The 25,312-nt window shown below is 41.9% G+C and overlaps 3 protein-coding genes across 10 annotated transcripts in view; 2 read left to right on the top strand and 1 right to left on the bottom strand.

The window, feature by feature from the left end:
• The window catches only part of ankhd1 (ankyrin repeat and KH domain containing 1), a 42,000-nt gene extending 29,668 nt beyond the window's left edge, over positions 1 to 12,332 (top strand). For all 7 annotated transcript variants that reach the window (XM_052072854.1, XM_052072845.1, XM_052072810.1 and 4 more), the window contains exons 29-39: positions 430 to 626; positions 720 to 1,069; positions 1,232 to 1,384; positions 1,466 to 1,615; positions 4,119 to 5,649; positions 5,824 to 6,007; positions 9,774 to 9,899; positions 10,028 to 10,279; positions 10,625 to 10,809; positions 11,475 to 11,642; positions 11,716 to 12,332. In XM_052072854.1, the coding sequence (XP_051928814.1) occupies positions 430 to 626; positions 720 to 1,069; positions 1,232 to 1,384; positions 1,466 to 1,615; positions 4,119 to 5,649; positions 5,824 to 6,007; positions 9,774 to 9,899; positions 10,028 to 10,279; positions 10,625 to 10,809; positions 11,475 to 11,642; positions 11,716 to 11,775 (3,356 nt within the window). In that variant the 3' untranslated portion in view covers positions 11,776 to 12,332. The remainder of the gene's footprint in view (positions 1 to 429; positions 627 to 719; positions 1,070 to 1,231; positions 1,385 to 1,465; positions 1,616 to 4,118; positions 5,650 to 5,823; positions 6,008 to 9,773; positions 9,900 to 10,027; positions 10,280 to 10,624; positions 10,810 to 11,474; positions 11,643 to 11,715) is intronic.
• A 2,114-nt stretch (positions 12,333 to 14,446) lies between these two features.
• On the top strand, positions 14,447 to 16,032 carry higd2a (HIG1 hypoxia inducible domain family, member 2A). Its single transcript, XM_052076897.1, has 2 exons — positions 14,447 to 14,673; positions 15,613 to 16,032. The coding sequence occupies exons 1-2, from the start codon at positions 14,469 to 14,471 to the stop codon at positions 15,777 to 15,779; spliced, it is 372 nt and encodes a 123-aa protein (XP_051932857.1). The 5' UTR covers positions 14,447 to 14,468; the 3' UTR covers positions 15,780 to 16,032.
• A 2,228-nt stretch (positions 16,033 to 18,260) lies between these two features.
• On the bottom strand, positions 18,261 to 25,309 carry cltb (clathrin, light chain B). 2 transcript variants are annotated; one of them, XM_052076415.1, is made up of 6 exons: positions 24,915 to 25,309; positions 24,351 to 24,397; positions 23,368 to 23,485; positions 23,165 to 23,276; positions 20,176 to 20,229; positions 18,261 to 19,144 (listed from the first exon to the last, which is right to left on the bottom strand). In XM_052076415.1, the coding sequence occupies exons 1-6, from the start codon at positions 25,075 to 25,077 to the stop codon at positions 18,973 to 18,975; spliced, it is 666 nt and encodes a 221-aa protein (XP_051932375.1). In that variant the 5' UTR covers positions 25,078 to 25,309; the 3' UTR covers positions 18,261 to 18,972. The 2 variants fall into 2 exon arrangements, with proteins under 2 accessions (XP_051932375.1, XP_051932384.1); XM_052076424.1 differs by lacking the exon at positions 20,176 to 20,229 and having other exon boundaries at positions 24,915 to 25,305.
• Positions 25,310 to 25,312: the final 3 nt, after the last annotated feature.

Below are 25,312 nucleotides of genomic sequence, written 5' to 3'. Positions count from 1 at the left end.
TCTAACATTTGTGTTTTGTGATTGAATGAGTCTATAGTGTGTATACGTGAAACGTCAAACTACACACAACATTCTGCCTTCCGGCGTGTAAGTTTAGCTCAGCAGTCAACTACTTTGATTTTCTTATTTTTTTATTTTTAGTTAATATATAGCTTAGTTTTGTATTTATTTTTTTAATGGCCAACAATAAGTATTGATTGTCTGATTTAAAGAGACGCTACATTTAAATAAATCTAAACGACAGACTATTTAGTACAAAAAAATCCAAAACAAAAAATCACCAAGTAGAGGATAGGTTATAAAATAACTGACTCAACTGACTTGCCACGAAGAGATCATATTTATGTTTTTAAAAAAAACAAACGGGTGATGACAGTAACAGTACGGTAGTGGTCACTCGTTTCTCACATTTACTTGTTCCTTTCTCAGAATCGGAGGTTCCTATTGAGCCTCCCAGTGCAACGACCACCACCACCATTGGGATATCTGCCACCTCAGCCACTTTCACCACAGCTTTTGGGAAGAAGAGAGCAAGTGTAGCCACGACCCCGAGTACAAACCGCAAGAACAAAAAGAACAAGACTAAGGACTCGCCAAATGAACCTATAATATTACAGGATCAGCAGGTGAGAAGGTCTTGGTCATTTGTGTTTGATAAATCCTATGGACCGACATTTCTATTTCATGTCAATTCCATCTGACACTGTTTCTTCTAATAGGTTGCACTAGCACAGCACAAGGCTGACAAGAACAAAATCCACGGGGAGCCCAGAGGAGGAGGTGGGGGTGTGACAGGTGGCAACAGCGACTCTGACCCTCTGGACAGCACCGACTGCGCCAGTGAAAGCAGCAGCAGTGGCGGAAAGAGTCAGGAGCTCAACTACCTTCCTGACCTCACCTCGTCTACATCATCCTCCTCCTCATCATCCTCATCCTCTTCTGCCCCATCCTCAGGGGTCGCCCAAACTCAGGCCGTTTTGATTGGCCCAGAAAAAAGGCACTGTCCTCAGCCTCTGACAGAATCCAAGATGGACAAGGTCACAGTCTCCATCTCAAGACCAACACAAAAGTAAGTCAGCTGTGTGTGGATGTTTGGATGCTCTTGCATTCAAACAAACAAACAACCATAGCTGTGTTTTGGTTTTAACTCTTAATATTTGAATGCCAAAATGTGTTTAACAGTTTTTACATTTGGTGTGAATTGTATTTTAAACTGCTTGTTTTTTCACAGAGCTCCAGACATGCATGACTCCACCTCAAACCCTCTGCCCTCACCATTTAAGACTATGGCTCTTCCGGTTACCTCGCCCAACAGTAAGCTTAGTCTTACAAGCCCCAAGAGGGGACAAAAGAGGGAAGAAGGTTGGAAGGAGGTTGTCAGGAGGTAAGTGCTTTTTGTTTTTCTACCGATGACACATTTGGTCTACTGTATTTTGCTAACTCTGCCTTTTTGCTTCTTTTCCAGATCTAAGAAACTTTCTGTGCCAGCCTCTGTTGTGTCGCGTATCATGGGCCGTGGGGGCTGCAACATCACGGCCATTCAAGACGTGACAGGAGCCCATATCGATGTAGACAAACAGAAAGACAAGAACGGCGAAAGGATGATCACCATAAGGTAAACATTAGGCTTACAAATAAGCGAATTCATATAAAATGGATTAAAATGTAATTTTTCTAATCGTATTCTGCAATTTTGAAGGGGTGCTTCATTTTGGTTGTTGGTAGGCTTTTTAAAAATTAGTTTTTTAATGTATATCTATAAATATCAATTTCATGAATTGATCATTTCTCGATAAGGGTCAGTGAGTATAGTCCACATGTTTATGCACATCATTTTTTCATGAAACATGAAAAGTTGGAGTGATAAAGCTATAGATTATATATATATATATATTTTTTTTTATCGTTTCTGAATTTCCTTTTACATTTTTTGTCCTATTTTTCACCCATTTTAATGCTCTCATCAATATGGAATCATGAATCAGTTTTCTGTGTGCCAAATGCAAATATTTACTGAAATAACAATTTCGATTTTCAATTTTACATGAACATTTTTCACTTGGAGCAGTTATTCACACATAATCTCTCACACAATATTACTATCCATTAACAGTGAATACAATGTTTTGTCACACAACAGCTGCTTTAACAGCTTTTTAAATTAAATCAAAACAGCAATATAACATTATAAAGTGCACATCTAAGGAAAACTAGTACTCAGCCTATAGTAGATTTAAACCATGGTTGCATACTTCGTTTTTCTCAAGTTTACTTTGAACACAGCAGTCTGTTTCTGTATGTTTGTTGAAGAATAACGAGACACCGGACACCAGCGTTCTTTATGTGCCGCTGTATTCCAAACTGCCCGCCGTACAAAAAAAGCGCACGCGTTTCCCCCGTGCTGCTGGGGCAAACCATTCTGAACGGTGTGGGTGTGTGTGTGGAGGGGGGGGGGGGTCATTCCCCTAACACAGTCAGGCTATGTTGATTGTGTTGGTCCCTCTTGTGAGGAAGTCTCTCTACAGTTTTTGTGTAGACCTTATTTCGAATGACTACACTTGGTTCGATGACAACACTGGAGACGTTTTATTTTCGCTAGGTCGCTACCACTGTCAGACAAACACAGAGAAGCTCCACCCGCTCTTTTTACATGGACGCAGAACACTGTAACCTTACACAAAATAGTTCCAAACAAGTAACAATCGTGTCAGTGGCATACATCTTATACCTGTATGATAACAGAGAGAGAGAGAAGAACAGATAACTTTGGTCTTGTCAGTGGAGCAATATGGCAACCTTTTAAAAGTAAACTTTCCATTCATAAACTCTTTAAGTATCCATTTTCAGTGTCTCGCGCTGCCGTGGCTGGCAAAACAGACATGGGCGTGGACTTCTGCAGCGCGCTTGTTGTTTTGTTTCTGGTGTATTTACAGAGCAACGTAACATCCGCTTGTGACGTGTGCCGCGTTAATCTCGCGAGAAAATTTTTAATCCCGTTAAAATTCATTTAAATTAATGCCAATAAAACCGCGCTAAACTGACAGCTCTAATATATATTAGAGCTGTCAGTTTATATATATATGTGTATATATATATATATATATATATATATATATTTACACGCTTGTTGGGTAGAATTTTGTGACATTGTAGTGAATGCTTAAACTGCAAGTCAGTGTTTACTAAGTAAAGGTAGATAGTCTTACTGATTCATGGTTCATTTATCTTCATTTTAACATTCTCCTAACCCTGTGGTTTTTCTCCTAACCCTTTTCTGTCATGAAAGAATAGTAAAACATCTCATGACCCCCCCCACCCCGTGCGACTAAAAATGGTATTACTTCATTTGTCTATAAAATTGTTCTAAATACACCTCTGCATAACATTGTATTCTTAATAACCTATAAGAGAATAAAAAAGAGAAATATGGGCCAACTTACAACAAAGAATAGCTTTATTAACTAACAGAAAAGATTTAAAGTGCATTTGAAATGCAAAAAACCCCCTAAATCCTTAAATTGTAAACATTTTTTGACTGACCACGTCAAACCATATGATACTGAAAAATAAAATTACATAAAATCAATAAATAATGCATTCGAACTAAGCACCAACATTACCTCAGGGGCACAATATTTAAAAAAAAATTAACCTGCAAAACAAAAATATATAAAATAATGTGTGCTGATTTTTTAAAATCAAAGATTATGTCTGGATTAATGGCTACAACGAACACGTTTTGCAAATACCAAAACATTAATGTACAACAAATCTCATACTATTTATTATAATGAAACATCATTTGTGTTTGACAATTGAAGAATCATTTGTTTGCCACAAAATACATGGAAAAAAAGAATTGTATATTAAATTGTAATATTAAGGGGGGAGACTGACAATTAGATGACTTTTCAAAATCATTCAACTTTATTTGTGGACTGAATAATGATTAGCTTTGATTTGATTATCATGAAAATATCATTTTGATTATCATGAAAATTGTTGTCGGGTCCGCACTGTCATTCATTCAAATTTTGCTTTTGCAGTTTTAACTAGTTTGTGATGATTTCTGGAGTTCATTTGTATTTGCCGTCTTAAAGTGTGCTTTGTTGTTGCAGGGGGGGCACAGAGTCTACACGATATGCAGTCCAGTTGATCAATGCGCTAATCCAAGACCCAGCTAAAGAGCTTGAGGATCTGATCCCTCGCAATCACATCAGAGTACCAGGGTCCAAATCCTCCTCCTCGTCCTTTGGCAACAGCACAGGGGGCAGCGGTGGTTCAAATTCGGGACCAAAGTCCCTCAGCTCACTGGTTACCTCCACAGGCGTGTCGTTTCAGCCCTCTTCATCCTCTTCATCATCCTCTTCTCAGGCCGGAGGAAAGATGGGGAAAGGGCTGTCATCAAATGTCAGACAACCTTTCCCAGTATCACTGCCCCTTGCCTACGCTCATCCACAGCTGGCCCTACTGGCAGCTCAAACCATGCACCAGATCAGACACCCTCGGCTGCCCATGGCACAGTTTGGTGGCACTTTCCCTCCCGCCGCTAGTACCTGGGGTCCCTTCCCTGTGCGACCTGTGAGTCCTGGCAGCGCCAACAGCTCCCCGAAACACAATGGAGGCAGCGCCGCTGGCCCGGCCAGACCTAACTCTACCCCCAGTGAGCACAGCAACACCTCCAGCTCCGCAGTTGCCACCAGCACCACAACCACCAGCTCTCCCAGCTCATCTGCTTCCTCTGCCACGCCTCTCACCCCCAATCCCACGCCGTATAACCCTCAGCCAAGTATCGCCACCCCTTCCTCAGTCCGAAAACAACTCTTCGCTCCTGATCCCAAGTCTGCCACTGTCACATCCGTGTCTGTCGCCGTTTCTGCGACCAGCAGCAGCCACGCGGTGCGAGGCACTGGGTCACCGGCACACCACAGTTCCTCCACGACTCCACTTAACCCCTCTCAGCAGCAGGTCGGAAGCATGTCGCAGCCTCCCCTCCAGCAAGTTAAAATGGAGCCCAGTGCTGTTTTGACGGCCGGAAAAGAAAAACCCCCTCAGCATACCGAGAATCAGCCCGTTTCTGCCAGCGACGTGATTGCTTCGGCAGGCTTCACTGCAGCCACTGTGGCTTTGGCTCCCAAACCAGAACCTCGGCAGCAGTTGCCTGCCCCATCCTCCTCCATTTCATCCACGGAACCTCTCCCGGCGCTCCTCAACTCCCAGCCCAACTCCCACCTCACCGCAGTACCACCTCCTGTCCTTTCGCACAATGTTGCACACCCTAACAACACGTTGCCACACTTCTCAGCCCCCGCGCCAAGAGTCTCCCATCGTATGCAGCCACCGGGGCCTTACTATTCCCTTCCCGAGCAACAACAGATGCAGACTCAGCAGCAGTCACAGTCTGTGTTCGTGCCCTTCAATCCGCAGCAGGAACCTGCAAAACAGACCCAAAACCAGACCTCCCAATCTACCAGTTTGCCTTTGCATGCTCAAAGCCAGGCCCAAAGCTCCCTTCAGGTCTCTGCCAATCTCGGCATGATCAATGGTTCACAAATTCAGCATGTGGCTAACGCAGGCAAGCAAATGCCACCCAATTTCGGTCCTGCAGGCCTCTTCAATTTCAGCAGTATCTTTGATAATAATAACCAGGTACGACAAATCAACTGCTTCTGTACAAGAGTGATCAACCACTTTGAGGTTCATGTGGCCATTTTCTAACAAATACAAAACCCATGGCCCTTTTTGCACAACTTTGTGTTAGAAATGTGATTTCAGAAATGGAAACTATTCATGCCAGTACTTAGTCCTTTGTTCACCTTGCAGGTGGGAAACAATCAGGTGTGGGGTCATCTTCCTGCTCGTTCGCCTCCAGAGCCGTCGTACTCGGCCCCACCGGCATACGTTAACGTGGGCCAGATGGACAGCATGATCCCTCCGCCTCCCCCAGATAACTCCAAAGCTCCGGGTTACCGCTCTGCCTCTCAGAGGATGGTTAACACCCCCATAGGTATGAACGAGTTGATTCAGTGGATCCATTTTCATTCTTTTTATGTTGCCATCTAGACCAGGGATAGTCAAATTAGATAACCCCTCACAAAGAACTGCACACTTCCTAGTAAGAGTGTGGAAAATAATCGATATTAATCGATACATCGATGCGCACGTGCGCGATCCGAGTGCATCGGCTCATTCACTGGGTACGACGCGATTGACGGGTGAAATCGCGATTCATCACGATGCATTGATGGGTATCGGTAAAATCCGATTCATGCGCCGTTTTATTCATGTTAAACGTCACATATCTGCCCTTTCCTAGGTGCAATGAATGCACCATCATTGCTTTGCGTTTTGTGTTGAATACGAACGGTAGCCGTGCGTCACATACAGTCCGGTACACAACTAGCGAAACATTATGGAAGTTAGCGCACGCAGCAGCAAGGAAACTACTATATTTAATGCAGCCGCAACATTCAAATCTTATGTTTGGAAATACTACGGCTTCGAAAAGAAAGACGGAAAGCTTGATAAAACCTCCGTAATTTGCAAGGAATGTCGCACTAAGAAGCCATACAACGGCAGCACCACAAATATGCAGACCCACTTAAAACGATGGCACCAGGTCACCGACAAGTTTCCCTCCCGCTCCCCCGCTTCCCCGCCCAGTTCCTCGTCGGACACCGGAGAAACTCTTGGTAAACCAGGTCAGGATCAGAAAAAAATTGCCTCTTATTTTGGGAGTCCCCGTGCAACTCACTGTGACCGCGCAATGGCTATAACTAAGGCCACTGCTTATTTCATATGCAAAGACCTCCAGCCTTAGCGTGGTGGACAACGAGGGTTTCAGACAGCTCGTGCACGTTTTGGAACCCAGGTATAAAATACCAGACAGGTCTGTGTTCACTTACAAACATATTCCCGATGTGTACAACAAAGTGAGAAGTGAGACTACTGTGTCGCTGAACAGTGCGCAAAGAGTTGCACTTACAGTGGATGGGTGGACATCTTGCGCTATAGATTCATATATAATATATATATATATAATATATATAAAATATTTCATATAAGACACTCAGTGAGAATAGTCTGTTTGTGTTTACACTATAGCAACAGCTGTGAGTCTCAGGTGCCAAATTGTTTATATTTTCTTTGCACAAAACCCAATTGTGAAACGGCTTAAATAAGTTGTTTTACAAGTTCTACTGTTTATAAGGAATAAAGTGGTATCCTTTTTGTAATACCATACTGAATTCCATCTTTTTAAAAGCTTTTTGTCTTTGCTTATTTGCATCATGTTTAATTGCACAATATCGCAACAAATTGCATTGTATCGTATCGGATCGCTTTGATTTGAACTTAATGTGTATCGAATCGTATCACATCGTGACGACGGTGAAGCGTATCGTATCGCCAGAAAATTCCATGTATCGTTTAAGTATCGCATCGCTGGCAGTGGATCGAGATGTGTATCGAATCGTCCTCAGTGCTGAGATTCACATCCCTACTTCCTAGCCAGACGTTTGACAAAAATGCCATTTTAATTAAGGACAAAATTATGTGCACAGAGCTCCGGACTGATCGCCGCATGCATTTGTATATGTAGTCATGCTGGCAATGTAGTACCGGTGACAGGCAGAAGACTTTAATTTGTGTTTCAGTCAACATTTCATCTGAGTGAATTGACAACTCACTTTGATGAAAAGGACATTAGATACATCCGCAAGTTAGAAAGGTTGGATATTACAGATCTTTATGAAGCACCAAGAGTGCTTTTTACATCTATCACCAATAGGGAGAATGTTCCAGATCTACAAGACCCAAATATTTATAGTTATTTGTGATAGTTTCCTTCTCACTACACTGGTGAGTCCTTGATCATAAAAAGGCTTGGAAAGTTCCAAATTTAGGTTACGGGCGTGTGCACTTATTAGACTTGCAAGGGTTAATCTTTGAGACCATTAGAATGCGACTGGCAAGATCAACCCAGGTACCCTTGCAGTTGGCTGTCTGGTGGGTGGGAAGTATATGAAGACAATAAGAAGCCTCCCTTCCGGAGACACCGGAATCACGTCTGTCACAGTCATTTAAGTGTAAATTTTTATACAATCAAATTACATGTACATGATTATATAATCACTTCACATGTACACAATTAACTGATTCAGTAATTGACACATTGCTCAGCATTCAATTTGAAATGAAATGGAATATGAATTGAACACAAGTGGTTTTAGCAGAGCTGAGCGGACCAAATGTGTCCTGTTTATTATTATTATTATTTTTTTTAAACCTATGGCGACACGCAAGTCGGCACGTTTACGTCGCATATTTTCATCCACATCTACGAGACGTATCAATTGTACATAAATGATTAGTGTTACTGGCAACTTTATATTATGCTATAGAGGGGAATGTAGCGGCGCATAAAACTGACTGATGAGGCATAAGAAGTGATGAAGTTTTGAATGGGAACTTGCAAGCTAACCAGCAGTTACCTCCTCATTCCAGCGGTTCTGGCGAGGACTCTCGGCTGCTTTCCGTTATGTCCGAAGGCGCGTATTCGTCAAACGGATCCGGATCCAAATCGCTCTCCAACTCATCTTCTTCGCCGTCGTCATTACGAGACAATTCCGGCGAATCGCTGACGTGAGCCCGGCATCGGCAAAGCGGCTGCATGTGCCTTCGCATGGCTGTCATCGCCGAGCTGATCTTCATCAGATAAACTCGAAACTCGGCGTGAGCTATGCGGGCCCTGTGTAGCACGCGGCATTTGCGCAGGCCGTCGTTTGATGGGTGCTGTTTTCGATTACGTGACCAAAGCGTCATCTTCTCTTCCACACAAACACCATCTCCTTTGTTGTTTTGTTTCGAGGACGCTTTTATACCGAAAAAAACAATCCTCAAGTGTTAGTTGTTTCCTTTTCTCCATCGTTGCTAGTTGCTAAAGTTCTAATCCACTATCCACATACGCCCCATCTACTACTTCTGCGGCATGATCCTGGTGGACTTTTGCACCACTGCCACCTGATGGCCATTTTTTTACAATTTAACATTGCCGCCAAGCCAAATCCTTCAGTGAGAAGTTGCGTCAGACTCTCTTGCACCCTCCCCCATGAAAAAACGTGATTGACGTATTTTCACATCATTGGGAGGCAGCGGCTATGCTCTAATTGACGTATTTATACGTCCAAGGGTGTAAATGAGTTAATAGGCCGTCTCACTTGCCTAAGTGAACACAGTGCAGTCTAGGTCAGTTAAGTTAGTCCTTCATTGGATGCTACTGCAGAGCAGGTCTGTCATTTTTCACAAGCCATCATACATTTGGAACACAGTTAGGGATGCAATACATCCATGCTTTTGCAAGACACCAATTTAGTAATAACTTGTGCATTGCAAACAAACTGTCAATGCTTCTTGTGAAAATGGGGAATAATAGCTGTATACGTTTTCGATTGGAGTTGTTGCTTTTCAAGTTGAAATCTTTCATGGCTAATAGTGTCTTTAAGCAAATAGGTTTGTGTTTAAATTTGTTGAACATACAATATCCTCTGATCCAGAAATAGTCTTGGGTTTTACAGGTGCTCTTGGGTGATGAATGCCATCTAGTGGTTAACACTGTTGCCACAACTTGAAACTGCTGTTCTACAGTAAACATTTTTATATTTCAAAAAGTAACCGAGGCCCAGTTTGAGTGTATGTGGGCTGCCAGTTGCCCATCCCTGATGTCGACTAAGAGATTCATCCAAACGGCAAATGCATGCTGTCTGTACCCACAGCATTGACCAGCTATGCCACCAGTATCTCTGGGAGCCCGGTGTATCTGCATGGTCACACAGGAGTCGGCACGCCCTCATTCAGCAGGCAGCACTTTTCCCCTCACCCCTGGAGTGCGTCTACATCTGGTAGGAGCCGCAGTATGGCTTTATGTTTGGTTAAGAAAAGTAAAGACTTCAGTAAATGACACTCTGCCTGTCAAGTCTGCTCTCAATATGTCAATACTGAATCTCCCTCCCCCTCCCCCCTCTATCAGGCGAGTCTCCAGTTCCGCCTCCATCGACGGCGTCAAGCTCCAGCCTCTCCACCTCGGCCGTGGCCTCGCCCCCTCAGCCCAAGCAAGGCGCTTCCTCGCAGCAAGACCGGAAGGTCCCTCCACCCATCGGGACGGAAAGACTGGCGAGGATCAGACAGACGGGCTCGGTGAACCCCCCTCTCCTTACTACCAGCTACACTGCCTCGGTTGGCCAGGGAGGCATTTGGTCATTTGGTGTTGGCAGTGCTTCAGGTTAGACCACCCATTTTATTTACCGTTCAAAAATGTAGGGTCAAACAGAGAATTCCAAATTTTCCATGAAAATGCACCAATGTATTATATACACTAGTGTTAAATAGTTTGGGGGTCACTGATAAATATCCTTTTTTTTTTTTTTTTTTTAGAAAAGCAGACATTTGTTTTTACCACAACTACAATGTCTATACATTCATTTCTTAATTGCATTTGGTTTTTTTGTACAAACTAATGCAATCCTTTCAAAAATATTCACACTAGATTTTTCAGATTTTTTTTTTATTTTTTTTTTTTGAATTTTTTTGGGGATACTCTTGCTAAAATTGTAACCTGTTGTTACAGAGGGCATGTCTGGTTGGTCCCAGCCCCTGATGAGTAGCCACATGATGCATCCTCAGCTGCAGGCGGAGCAGTCGGCTTTCTCTCAGCATCAGCCCATGGAGCAGGATGACACGGGCATCGCTAACCCCGCTAATAACTTCCACCAGCCTCAGCACATGCCCAACACTTATATGGACTTCCCAAAGGTAAAGCAAAGGAATAACTATGTTCAAGGGGTCCTCAGTTTTACGGCAATACTGGCATTTGGAAGCGATGAACGTTGCACAATGACATCAGGAAAGCAGTTTTTCCTGGGAGATTTCATCCAGACCTACCTAATATGCACATTTTTTTAGAAATCTGGAGGGGGGTGAGGAGCCCCACAAGATAAGTCACATTTAAACTTTTGAAATACTTAAATAGGACCCGATTTATGAATCGGCTAGCTGATATTAATTGACAAATATGCACTCTTTTCAAATTTGCTGTTGATCTTTGCAAAGATCTATCGTTTTAGTAGGACAGTAACACAACAACTTAAGACAAAGACAATTAATTTCAAATCCCCAAAACATTGGCCAATTTTTTTTCCTGTTGCAATATTCAACAAATACTAAATGATTGCACTACTAGTCACTTTATTTTTGCTGCGACCTCAGCACTATTGGTACCATGACTTTATGTAAAGATAATACTTACTTACCTATTACGTCTGAAATGTTTTTGGTTATAGTTGCTGGTTACTGAAATATTTGTAAGTGTGGCTCAAACTACAGGTGTAGTGTACTGTTCTTGACCTACAAATTTTGGTTGTGTCACAGGCGTATGAACTTAACACATTTATAAAATGACGACTTATGTTCTGCATCAGGGAATACCCATGTCAATGTATGGAGGAACCATGCTGCCCCCTCATCCACCAATGGCAGATGGTCCCGGGGGACCCATGTACAATGGTTTGCATGCCGGTGACCCCGCGTGGAGCCCCATCATCAAAGTGGTCCCAAACAACGCAGACAACACCGATCCACAACAGCAGGTCGGGTCCCATATTGTCATGTCACATCATGCAGTGCTCAACGTATGACTGACTTGTTGCTTCCCACCTTCAGATGTGGCCTGGCACCTGGGCGCCACACGTGGGCAATGTGCACCTGAATCATGTCAACTAGATGGCGTTGTCCCCAGTCAAAAAAAAAACAACCAAAAAAAACCTACAAAAAAGAAAAACACAGCTTACCGACTGATGATTCTGACCAATTATGACGAAGAACAAACAAAAGTACAACATATTAACACGACTAGAGAAGTGTGAGTTGCAGAGCAGAGGTTTAAGAGTTGGCAGTTCTCCCAAGCCCATTCTTGTTGTGCCTATTTGGAAGGAGGAGAGAAGTTGAGTGGTCTGATGGTTCAAACAAAATGTTTGATGGCCTGTTCAACAGGAACCGTTCTGCATAGTTTAGCAATTTTGACTTAAAGCCGCATTCACCGTTCTTTGGCTGCAAGAGGCTGGACATGAAGTAGCTATTTAAACTCGGCCCAGACCTAGTTGATGATTACCTTAAGTGAAATCAGAACCTTTTAGAGTGGTAAATACATGTATAATTGTTTACATACTAAAAAGGGTTAAAATGAGAGTAAATTTCATGTCGTATAGTGGCTCTACTTTATGTAGCCTGTATTAATGTGAAATATTTACCTTAATATTCAATAAAAAGGTTGAAAAGTGTTTGTGTCCTGTCTGTCTTGATATAAACAAAACAGCACACCTCCAGTTAAATGTGTAGTCTTTCTTCAGATGCAACTGGGGCATTAGACAAGGTGGAACTTTGAACAGTTCAAAATAACATTGTTAGCACAAAAAAGTAAGGAAAGCCTATGATAACATCTCAAATTTATTTGGGATTTTTCAGAGGCACGTTTAATTGGCAGATATGTGCTGACTTGTATTTAAACTGAGTTTGAGCGTGACTAGTTATTAACAGCAATATCCCAGTTGAGGGTGTGTACACTTGTGCAACCACATTTCATTTATTTTTTCCATCTCTCAAAGATTAAAACAGTAACAGCTCAACTGTCTTACCGGTCATACTTTTTATCAATTTCTAGTGCCACTTTGGTACACTTTAGCAATTGAACCTTGTTCCTGAACTTCTGTGCTGCAGTAGTTCAATATTCATATAGGACCAGGCCTGCCCTAAATAATGAAGAAATAAAAAAAATATATTCCAGTATCACCTTGCCAATGCTGATTTCATTAAATGTGTATCATTGAGGTAGATGGATGAGTCATCTAATTGCCCCTTTACAAAAAGCACAAAGGGATAAATGGAAACAAAGTTTTTTTAGTTGGTACTCGTCACAAACTAGTACAGTTACACATTTACAAAAAGCTTTGTTTTCTCAATGGAAAAAAGTGTGAAAAAACTAAACGGTTCCCAAAGCTTTTCGTTAAATGTAAAATCGTCACCCCGTGCAGATTTTTTTTTTCAGTTGGGTGAGCTGTTGCCTGTTTGAAGAAACTGCAGCAGCATACCCGAAATCGACACAAACTACTGTATCAGTCTTGCAGTGTTATCGGTCCAGTATTTATAGTGACTTGGTATCAATATTATTTGGGTCGATCTGCCCACACATACCATACACATTGTCCTCACTAGTAGGACAACTTTGGTGTACTAGTAGGACAACTAGTGAAGCGCATGATATTAATTAAATATTGTCTCTAATAGTACTAGTAGCCCGCAGTGGTCAACTCGTGCACATTTTTGCTTCTGTCGTAACATGTGTTTGTAGTTGTCGGAATACAGTAAATATTCCCATCCCCGGAATTCTATAGAAAGGAATAACCTTCAGCCGGAATAAAAACCTGTGCATTAACATTTTGACTACGATATTACGTGTTACCGGAAGTTGTGTAAGCGGAAATTCCACTACCCGTAACCCGGATGGAGGTCTAATGCCGCGGGAGCTTAAATACACGCGACGCCCACCCGATGTGACGGAAAATACTGACGCTGAAACAAATTTTCACTTCGCGTTTTTCGATCATCAGATTCTAAACGACGTGTAAGTGAGTTTTTATTGCCGTGCGTTTTACTGTAATTGCGAAAGATTTTAACTTTATTCACTTACGTCGTGTAGATCATCGCATCGAAAAGTAGAAGAACTGTAACGACTGTAGCGGAGTGAAATGCCTGTTTGAGCAGGCTGGACACAAAGTTAAAAAGATCCAGCAGACTTCTACTTGGAGTCGGAAATATGCAAATTTACGAAACTTTAAAAAACAAGACATCGACTCAACTCCTGATGACAAGCCACCATCCAGCAAGGAAGCAATGCAAATGGCAACAAAAATCCTTCAGTATGCACAAGAATTACAGTGATTACATCAGTGATCAACGGGACAGTTACTTACTTGCAACTAGCAAGAAAACTGTATGACACACAGGCAAACATTATGATAAAGCAAAGAATGCATCCAACAAAACAATCCAAAATACAATTTTTTCCCCCAAGACAGAAAAAAATAAACATTAAAATACTGGGTGTATTTTACTGTTGTGATTTTTTGGGGATACACCTGTATTGCAGTTTTTGTTATATAAACAGTTTTTGGACAGTATATTTTTGTATTTTATTGATTGTGTTGTTACACGTGCATTTTGTCAACATACTTGCAGGTTCATAAAGGACATGTACCATGCTCATTTCCCAAATGAGGAATTTTTGTTATCAGGACAAATTGGACAGCGCAAACACGAGTCCGTAGTAGAGAATATTTACTGTACGAGACTTTTATCTTGAAGCGCGACGCGGAAGTCCTACTGAAGTGTGGTTGTTTAATGTCTTAGCTTCCGCTCTCATGATAGCAAACATGGCGGCGTCCTCAAATCCAGCAGTTGTCGACCAAATACCGACGACAGCCGCCTCGGGGAGGGAAAGCATCCCGTTTGACCCGTCAAAGCCTCCGGTCATCGAGGGCTTCAGTCCTTTACGGGTGGTGAAAGATGAAACATTTAAAGAAAAGTTATTGCGCAAAACCAAGGACAACCCGTTCGTCCCAATAGGTGAGTTACGCAAGCCCTGCTATTTACAATCACATTTTTATTAGTATTTTTAAAATCTTACACAACATCAAGCGAAACTTCGCCTAGGATCTCACTTCTTAGGCAAAGTTGATAAAGGATGTCATTAATTGATGCTGCTCCCATATGTTGCTCATTTTAGCCACGGTGGGTTAGATGGGCATGATGGTACAATTGATCGTTTTTCATTTGATTAGTTATTTTTTTGGTTTCTCATTAAATCTGTTAGTCGTGCTATTACAATATATGCTTGTCTAGGATACAGCGTTTACTGGTCAGTTTTGAGGCATTAAACTATAGAGTCCCAATATTTGTCAGATGAAAAATCAGGTCACCGATTAACCACCCGACTAAAGAAAACATATATATTATGGATAAAATAACGTATTTGTTGCTTCCTTAATACTTGCAAACACAAAGCCATGAATGAGAAGATTTGACTGTTTTATAATTTTTGAAATCAGCACCAAAATGTTCATTGCAGATTATAAAACTACATTTGCCTGATTAAACAGCCTTTTAATTACAACTATAGAATGAGTAAAATAATTTTTGGGTCCCTTAACGCTGAACGCGGGTTTGAGTTGCAGTGGAATGTTTGACAATTTCTTTGTCTAATGTTTTACTGTGTAAAAAAAACCCAATATTAAATGAATGAATATATTAAATCAACCGGACAATTAATTGGTCGGACCCTACCCGACAGGTTACGAACAGCACCCAAAGAAGTTGTTTCGCACTAGAACTGGGCAGTTTCCACTATATACTGTTTAGTTGCAGATTTTCTGCCGACCTACATTCAAAATCGGTTCCATCGCTGCATGTATTAACCGCTGTAACATTACAGTCGCTTCTTCACTGATACCAACTAAAGTAATGAATGCATGCTGAGCTAACGCCACTGTTTTGTATGTCGCCAAGGTTGCTTGGGGACGGCGGGAGCGTTGATGTATGGCCTCCGAGCGTTCCACCAGGGCAAAACCAGGCAGTCGCAATTGTTGATGCGGGGCCGCATCTTTGCCCAAGGCTTCACCGTCGCTGCGCTCATTGTCGGCGTCGTTGCCGCCGCACTCAAACCCAAACAGTGAGCAAGAGGCGGCACTGCAATTGTACATTCTTCCATTCAGAGTCACTCACAGACTGTTTGAAGGAATGGAATAATGTAGTGCAAATACATACCGTATACTGTACACATTATCCATATACCAATGAGTCGGACAGCCTTATTTATTATTGGGAAAGAGATTTTGGTCATTTCAAATGTGGCTTATCCAAGAGATACTGTGCTGTATTTTCTCTGCTTTTATGTAATTATTTTATTAAAATGATACCCCCACGTAAGTGCCTTTGAAATACATATACATCATGCAAAATAAAAAATGGGAGTGCCTTTATGAAAAGAAAAATTGAACCTACGTTTACTTTTTTTTCCATTCATTCATTTTCCGAACCGCATGATCCTCACTAGGGTCACGGGGGTGCTGGAGCCTATCCCAGCTGTCTTCGGGCAGTAGGCGGGGGACACCCTGAATCGGTTGCCAGCCAATCGCATGGCACACAGAGAGACGAACAACCATCCACGCTCACATTCACACCTAGGGACAGGCCCGGGAGAACATGCAAACTCCACACAGGGAGGCAGGAGCTGGAATTGAACCCGGTACCTCTGCACTGTGAAGTCGACGTGCTAAACACTCGACTACCGGGCCCCGTTTTACTTTTTGAAAACTATAATTATATTGAAAGTGTCTATTATAATCTGTCAGTTCTCTGCATACACAAGGTTTTATGGTCAATTGGAATGCATTAATTTTGGTATTAGCATACGGAACAATGATGGAACAGTCGTTTGGAAATTGTAGTTTAAGATTAAGATATCCTTCATTTGTCCCACACTGGGGAACTTTACAGCCTCCAGCAGCAAGAATGTGGGTAGAAAGAAGAAAAAACATTTTTGCACAATATTTAGTGACACACACCAAAAGGAATACACTTGAAAACTAATGAAAAACTATTATAATCCAGGTAACTATCCATTTTCTATAGTGCTTGCCCTAACTATTAGGTTCTGACTTTGGACAAGAGTTGTAGTACACCTTGGACTAGTTTCCAGTTAGTCGCAGAACATTGTGACAGGCTGTGAGACCTGGCCTATGAGTGGCTGACCAGCGCAAGCTGGAAGTCTTTGAGAACGATTGCGTCAGCCGTATTCTCCGCCGCCGCCGATCGGACCGGGTCCCCACTGCTGACCTTCGTCGCTGCCTGCACCTTAGCCCCTTACCAGCGTGTCTCCTGCAACGCCGACTCCGTTGGTTCGGGCATGCGGCACGCCACCAGGCGGGGGAGTTGATCAGGGATGTTCTCCTTCCTGCTCCTTTGCCAGCCTGGCGCAAGCGGCGTGGTGGACAAGTCAAGACCTGGGCCACCACGATGAAAGAAGACCTCGCGTATCTTTCCGGCCCCTTGGTGGTGGGTCTGAGACGGTGGAACCAGGACTGGCTGAAGCTGTCGGTTGACCTGGCACAGGATCGCCGCGCTTGGGCCGCCATGATCAGGGATGTCGTGCGCGCCAAGGAAGAAGCCGGTTCAACCCGCCCAGGGTGAAGGCCGTTGCAATCAAACAACAACAGAACATTGTGACACCCATTGCTAATTTAGCATCTCCACTGAGCATGACATCCATGTGAAGCCAGAGTTTGTCATTATATTGAAGGGAAGGAAATACTGTGCAAATTGACCAGGGTTATTCGAAAAGTCACTTTCAAACATATAAGACTAAGTTGAGTATCTGTGTCGTGTCCTGTCTTCTCATGTTGACCACAAGGCAGTTGCTAAAGGACAAAATTGAAATACAATCTGTTCAATGGCCCGAGTTGACTTTCAAGTTCTAATTTCATCACTATAGTTTCCTGTATTGGGATAGGCTCCAGCACCCCCCGTGACCCTAGTGAGGATAAAGCGGTTTGGAAGATGAATGAATGAATGAATGAAAGTCACGTCAAGTGTAATTATTTTAAGTACGTACACTTCCATTTCTAAGTCAGTTAAAGTGTAATTATTTTAAGTATCTACACTTCCATTTTCGGTTGAATGGATATCATGTTTTTCTTCTGTACGTTTCCTTTGCTAGGCAGCAACATGGTACATCATGGTTTTGTTTTCACTTATTTCCCGAAAATGTAGACCTCCCAATTTCCACCAGTTTTGGGGAGGTTCTAGTCAAGTTTAGAGAACTTTGCTGTTTGGATATTTGGATTTGCGCTCCCCAAAAAATACATTTAACAAAATCTTGGATAAATGTTGTGTTGCATCACAATAAAATCTGATTTCATAAGCGCAATTAAAAATGTTAATCAATGTATTTCTTCGATTTTTCAGGGGAACAATTATTTTTTTTTTTTAATATTTAGCTATTATGACCTAGTCTTCTGTAAAATATTTTTCCAATCAGTAAGGAAGGCATTCCTTTCACTTTTGGAATTAAAGCTAATCAACTAAACTTTGTATGATATTCAAATTTTTTACATGCAATCTATCATACAAAGACACATTACTACAAGTACCGGTAATTATTTCTATTTTTTATTGACCAATTCTCTTAACATTCACTTTCCTCAGTTTTCATAATATCCAAATAGGCAACATGTGAAAGTTGACACTGAGTCGATTGTAGCTTATAAAATGTGGATGAAATGAGAAACTAACTCAATCCTTCCAATTGTCAATTTTGATGCAATCGCAAAATTGCTCGGTTGGGGGATTACTTTTGCCGCTGCTTTTAACTGTCCAAATGAAGTCCAAGTCATCTTCATTTTTTCATTGTAGAAGATGATATTTCAACCGTATTGGCTTACAACAAACATTCCAAAGTTGGTGGTTCTACATTATTGAGAGGCATGTGTGGTTACAATCTGCAAGTACCTGACTAGTGAATAACAACCTGAAGCATATAAAAAAATAGTAAAAGTCCACTCCAATTCTTGGCAGAGGCATGCATTAAAATTGATCAAAGTAATCATAATTTAAAAGGGTAAGAAATGTTAACTTACAGTAACAGTATCTTCTGCAGTAATAAGACAAATCTAATAATAATAATAGTAATAATTTATAGAACAGTTCATGATCCCACAAGGGTGAGAGTTCAAAAGTATAGGCATCAAGAAAGGTGGGAAGGTCGTATACTAGTTGGAGTTGTGTGGAAAAGGGGGATTTGCAAACATTTTGTGATATGAGGTGCAGTGACAAGTGAAAAGGCAAAGTAAGCGCGAGCGAGCCCGCCCCCTAGCGGACAAGAGGGGTCTGTTTGAGCGAGATGAGCACCGAGCGCATTCGGGACACGTCCTTGGCCTGCTTGTTGGTCTTGGGGTTGAAGTCACACAGGTGGGCCACGCGCTCCCACGTCGACGCGGGGCCATCGCCGTCGCTCTCGGCCAGGAAGGCCTCCTCTGACGCTCTGCGAGTGAGAGGGCCGATGTTAGCACGCCCATTTTTGACAGCTACTGCACGTCACGCCACAAAATGCACAAACGAACCGTCAAGACCCAAACCTTGGAACTCAGGCTGTGGAATTGGTGCAGTTAATTAGCCCTTTTTGTTTTAAAGGGTGGCGCAGCGGATTTGGTGACCAGTGTTTTTTCCCGATTTATCGGAAAAACAAAACTCCCAACTTTTAAATTTCCATCCCTTTCCTCAAAAAGAGGACATTATTTCAAATTGACAATGCAGAAGATGCACAAAAATAAATTGCTCACGATTTCAGTTCTAGATTTGATCTGTCACGTCAAAGTTTTCCAAGGTAAAAATAGATGTTTGAAAATTTTGATTGGCCTTCTCGGGTGGAGGGACTACAGAAATCTGACAATATTCACTGATGAGAGGCTGACAACGATTTGGACAATTTTAAGTTCAACAATTTATCAATTAATTGTTCAATCTCTAATTCATTTAGTTTATTAATAATTGGTTAATTCATTTACTGCAAATAATTCCATCAATATAACAAATTTCATAAATATAATTCAACAATCAGTAATTATAAAATTATAGTAAAAATTATTCTAAAAAATTTAAAATAAGAATTAGTGATATTTTGCTACGTACAAGTTTTAACTTTTAAATCATGTTGAAATTATTGTTCCCTCCCACTATTCATTACCTACGAATCACCTGGCCAAGGTGTGTGTTGTACAAATCCAATGTCCTGAGCAAGAGCATGTGGCCGTTGTATTTCTGGCCCCTTACCTGATGTTTTGTGTTGCACCAAAACATATTTGCGCCTGCATTTTGTTACATATTCTCATTTTATGTAGGATAATTAGCTTTGATTGGAAGTTGAGGAAAAACTGTCACATTGTTTTGCAGGCTGTGTAAAATGACTCTCTTGCTACCTTTTTAGTGTCGGGGGATGCGTCTGGTGAGTGACTAAAAGGTGCCGGTGGGTGAGGAGGCGATCAACAGTGAAAAGCACAAGAGTTCTAAACCTACACAAAGCCTATTAGATCAGAGTTGGGCTGTTTGGAGAAAGCCTTGTCAGCAATCCTTAGTAGACAGGCAAGGCCAAGTGAGCAGGAAAGAGAAGACAGGGAGAAGAGTGTCAGTGCCACACAACAGGTAAACATGTTAGACTCTACGATTACTAAAGGAGGGATGGTCACGCAAACGACAATGAATAGGTGGACAGAAAAAAGTGGGGAAAACACGCGCGCAACCGTGTCAAAATTGGGCAGAGTCTGTCGGAAAGTGTGAAAGAAGGACAGGTTAGCTTCATAAAGTGGGGAGGGAAAACAAAGACAGTATGACAAAAGGCTACGATTATATTGGGGGAAAAAATACATTTCATGTGCACCAGGAATGGCAAAACAAGCAACTATGATGTATACCCTTTCAATCACAGGATTTTTGATCATTATTAATTATAGTACTTGTCTTACTCACTTAACATACTGTAGTGTAAAATACTTTACAATTTTGAAAAAAAAAAAAAAAAAGATTCAATTGTGAAATAAAAACTAATGAAAAAAGGCACCTAGTCATAAATGCAATTGCAACAATAATGCAAGCAAATGCGTGACTTTATCACCTCATCTTTGTCATGTTTCATGAAACAATGATATGTAAACATGTGGACTGCACTTGTTAAGCACTGAACTTACAGTGCCATGAAAAAGTATTTGCCCTCCTCCTGATTTCTGTGTTCTTGGCATATTTATCTCACACGCAAAGATTTCAGTTCATCAAACCCATTTTAATATCACACAGAGACCCCATGTTAATATAAAATGCAGTTTTGCGATAATTGCTAATGAATCTTTCATATCGATGTGGACCTATTTTGTCCCACTCTTCTTCACAGAATTTGTTTCTACTGCGCCATACTGGGTGGGGGGTGGGGGGGGGGGGGGTTCTGGCACGAACTGCCCATTTAAGGTCACACCACGGCAAAGTCGGACTTTGACTTAGCCACACCAAAAATGTAATTTTGGGGGGGGGGGGGCGGGGGGCATTCAGAAGTGGACTTGCTGGTGTGTTTCGTCCTGCTGCATGATCAAAGAGCGCTTCAGTTTGAAGGCGCAAAGGAATTGTCAGATGTTCTTCTTCAGGGTGTTTTCTGGTCAACAGCAGAATTCATTGTTCCATCAATCACAGCAAGTTGTCTTGGTCCTGACGTTGTAAAGCAGCCACAGACCAACACGCTGCCATCACCATGCTTCACTGTTGGCATAATGTTATTTTTATCAAATGCTCTGCCATTTTTACCCCAGAAGCCGCACATCTTCCAAAAGGTTCTAATTTTTCACTCATCAGTCCACAGAATGTTTTTCCAAAAGTCTTGAGGATCATCAAGACGTCTTATGGCAAATGTAAGATGAGCCTTTGTTTTATTTTTGGACAGCAGTGGTTTTTGCCTGGGTACACTCCATTTTTGGTCAGTGTCTTTCTTATGGTAGAGTTGTGAACAGTAAACTGAGGCCAGCAAGGTCTGGAGTTCTTTGGGTGTTGCTCTAGGTACTTTTGCAACCTCCTGGATGAGTCGTCGTTGCACTCTTGTGGTCATTTTTGTTGTTCGACCACTCCTGGAAATGTTACCACGGTTCCCAGTTTATCCAATTGTGAATAACGGCTCTGATCGTTGGCACCGCCCTACCCACTCTTGAGGACTTGCACACTGCAAGAATCCAGACAAGGGCACGGAAAATCCTTCTGGATCCCCCGCACCCTGCCCACCACCTTTTTCAGCCACTCCCCTCAGGCAGACGCTACAGATCCATGCGCACCAAATCCAGTAGACACTTAAACAGTTTCTTCCCTCTAGCCATTAACTCTCTTAAACAGTCACTGACATAGTCACTCTTCTTGCACCACAAAATGGTACTACAAAACTACTGGTATACTCTAAAATGGTTCAATGATTTTGTTGTTTACGATGATACTAGTGCAGCGTGTTATACCGGAGACAGATTCCTTGTGTGTTCTACATACTTGGCCAATAAAGATGATTCTGATTCTGATTCTGACAGCGGTTTGCTGATGCCTCAGGGTCTTGGAAATGACTTTGTAACTTTTTCCAGACAGATTTCAATAACTGTTCTTTCAAATTGAATGTATTCAATTTATAATTTTCTTGAGACCTTGTAGCCTACTTCACTTAGTCTGACAGATTCTATTTATTTGATTTCTTGAGGCAACAAATGTGGTGCTAGGGTGTTACCTGTGAAATTGAACTCAGCTTTCCCAAAACTCTCATTCGTCAGTTACTTTGTGATTTAACAAGGGGGGCAAATTACTTTTTCATATCGGGTCAGGTAGTTTTGGATATATATATATATTTTGTGCCTTAAATTGGCATTTGGAAACTGCATTTTGTATTTATTTGGGTATTCTGTGTGATATTGAAATTGGTTAGAGAAACTGAAACCTTTGTGTGTGATAAATATTCAAAGAACACAGAAATCAGGAAAGGGGCAAATACTATTTCACAGCATCGTATGTAGACACTATAAATAACAAAATAAAATATGTTAATATAAAAAAAACTAATCCCAAAAATCAACTGAAATAAAACAGATTTTAACTTCCAAATTGCAGTCTTTACAATTTGAAAATTGCATTCTTCTTCAATCAAGTTTTTAGATTCGCAAGATGGCAGTGAGGACACTTCACAGATGCTTGTCATCAAAACATGCACTTGTTCGCAGTTACTTGAGCCAGGTGTGCAAACTGACCCCAAGACTCAAAAGTCAGTGGTCACCTGTTCTCGAAAATTTGCATTAAAATTCCCGTACATGTTCTGCTTTGTTAATTCTCATTCAGTCGACTTTAACCACATATAAATACTGGGCGGTGATAAAGGTTGCCACATCGTGGCGTAATGTTTGGGAATTATTTTAACTTCATGATGCAAAAGGCATTTTACTATTGTTGCCCAAATCGACCTTCCGCATGCCAACAGTTGGACATGTCTGACCCTACCAACCTGTTGTTGGCCTTGTTCTTCTCCATCTGCTCACTCTGGTGCACGTGCCAATCTTCCAGCTCCTTCTTGGCCTTCTCTCGCCACTTCGCCTCTGCCGCCTTGGATGCCGAGTCTTGAGAACAAAACAATGACTTGCTACATAAGACTGAAGTTCGAAGAATAAAACGATTAGCAAGTAGCTGAGGTACAGCTTACTGACTCACCTAAAGCCTCAAGGCGTTCTTTCTGTTCCTCCCTCCACTTGCGTAGACTTTCTGGCTCTTGCCTCTGAACATCCACCTGTGCGATGGCTGCGTAGTTGTCCGCGAGACCGTTGGACTCCTTTTGGTGGACAGGAACGTGTCCGTTATGAAAGCAGTTACATGAAAACAGTTTGCTCGATATGGGGGGAAAAAATATTTATTGTTATTTAGCATCACTTCTGTTTTGCAATACGACATACAATTTGACCTCGTTTGGGAAAATGGCCAGGACAACGTTTTCAAGAGGGCTAACACGTTTATTATGAGTCTTAAATGTTTGTTATGTGTATAAGAAAGTAAATACAACAAGAGCCATTAACACAATGTAATTGTGAATGTGTTAGTACAGCTACCCAGCTCAAGTAAAGCGAATGAGTACAAAGTGTGACTGTATGTTGTAACTGAGCAAGACTGTAAAACTTAATAACTTGCCTTCCTTAAAATTAGTGAGGACTCAAATTGAATGACTTATTTTTTTGCTACAGCAACTAGGGACTTGTTCAAAATATTAAGGTTAAGACTGGAAAGGTAAATCTTGCATGCAAGATAATGGACACCTCTGGAGCTGCCTCGACATTGGCGAGAACAAGCAACCCCTCCGCACGTGCATGGTACAACAGAGGAGTACACTCTTTTCGGGCCCAGAGTTAGCAGTTCATGTTCATCTCAAAAAAAGAAGTGAGGACAACACCGCCCAAATTCTGGACAGAGAGGACCACTGGTTTGAGAGATATGTATAGTAAAAATCTTCTGTCAAACTCGAAAAGCCCTGTCGTCGTCACAGGAGGGCTGCGCCGTTGCCGGTCATACTGACATCTCTGTCTCCTGAATATCTCACCAAGGACATTAAGATGGAGAAGCTTTTTAGACAAAAGACAACAACCAAGTCCAGTTGCCTCGATTCCTAAGCACGTCATTTATTTTTTCTTTTTGTTTTGACCCACCTGAAACAGATCCCCGTTCACTGTGGCGGGCTCCTCTCCAAAAGGATCTAACATCATGACACGAAAACAAGAATTAAATAAGAAATTATTATTAACACACACCTTTTGGGGCGTGTTTGATGTCCCGTCGTTGCTGCTCTGCCCCTGTTGTTACTGTGAGGAGTCATGCAAAAAATGCGGCAGCACCTGTTCGGCCTGCTGAAGCGACACAACTTCCGGGTTGATGAGTAAACGTTAAGACACCCACGCTTACTCATATCGCTTAAATTCTTTAGATGGTGTACGGTCAAAAAATGAATTATTAAACGAGGCGTGCGTGATTTAAATGTGCAAACGGCATCGTTGTTGTACAGACCTATTAAACTAGCATTACGCTGGCTAAAGGTTTATAAATGGCAACATTGTCGCCCGTTGAGTGTCAACGTTAGAGTAGCAAACATGACTGGTGCTATTGTTCTCCGAGTATGTTAAGAGTTAAATCATCTCTATAAAAGTGAAGCTTTTATGTCTGCTCAGTGAGGCTACGTTAGCTCGTAGTTGTTAGCTTAACGGTCCAAAACTTGCCGTAGTTGCTCGTCGGTAGCACCGGGGGCTCTTGGCTTTCCGCCTCGTCCAACACCCCAAAGCCTCCGTCGTCGTTCTCTATACCCGCTATCTCACTCTCCTGCTGGGCTAAGAAGGCGGCGGCCGGGTCCTCTTCTGTCGGGTGTGCTCCGTTGTCAGCCATCTTCGTCTAAAGTGTTGCCTTGAAGTTTAACTCAGCTAAATGTGTGTGATCAAGGCAAACAAACCCTTGTTTAATCACCAGCGATCCAACAACCGAGCAGATTATGAATATGAATCTCTTGTAATAGCAGAGATGAAGCTCAAAACGGCCTTGGATAAAACACTCGGCGATTTAAAGCCCTCACTGATGATTCATGACTTCTCCACTTGATTCAATCGTCGATGATGGAAACGAC

The sequence above is a fragment of the Hippocampus zosterae genome, chromosome 1 (genome assembly GCF_025434085.1).
Source record: "Hippocampus zosterae strain Florida chromosome 1, ASM2543408v3, whole genome shotgun sequence".
Classification (NCBI taxonomy): Eukaryota; Metazoa; Chordata; class Actinopteri; order Syngnathiformes; family Syngnathidae; genus Hippocampus; species Hippocampus zosterae.
Note: the sequence above shows the minus strand (reverse complement) of the source record. Positions and strands in the feature narration are given on the sequence as shown.

Excerpts from the sequence above, each read along its gene's own strand:
- higd2a (XM_052076897.1), top strand. The coding sequence starts at position 14,469 with ATGATAGCAAACATGGCGGCGTCCTCAAATCCAGCAGTTGTCGACCAA. Across the intron at positions 14,674-15,612 it reads CAACCCGTTCGTCCCAATAG|GTTGCTTGGGGACGGCGGGA; the intron begins GTGAGTTACGCA and ends TATGTCGCCAAG.
- cltb (XM_052076415.1), bottom strand. The coding sequence starts at position 25,077 with ATGGCTGACAACGGAGCACACCCGACAGAAGAGGACCCGGCCGCCGCC. Across the intron at positions 23,486-24,350 it reads TGAACGGGGATCTGTTTCAG|GAGTCCAACGGTCTCGCGGA; the intron begins GTGGGTCAAAAC and ends GTCCACCAAAAG. Across the intron at positions 23,277-23,367 it reads AGAACGCCTTGAGGCTTTAG|ACTCGGCATCCAAGGCGGCA; the intron begins GTGAGTCAGTAA and ends TTTGTTCTCAAG.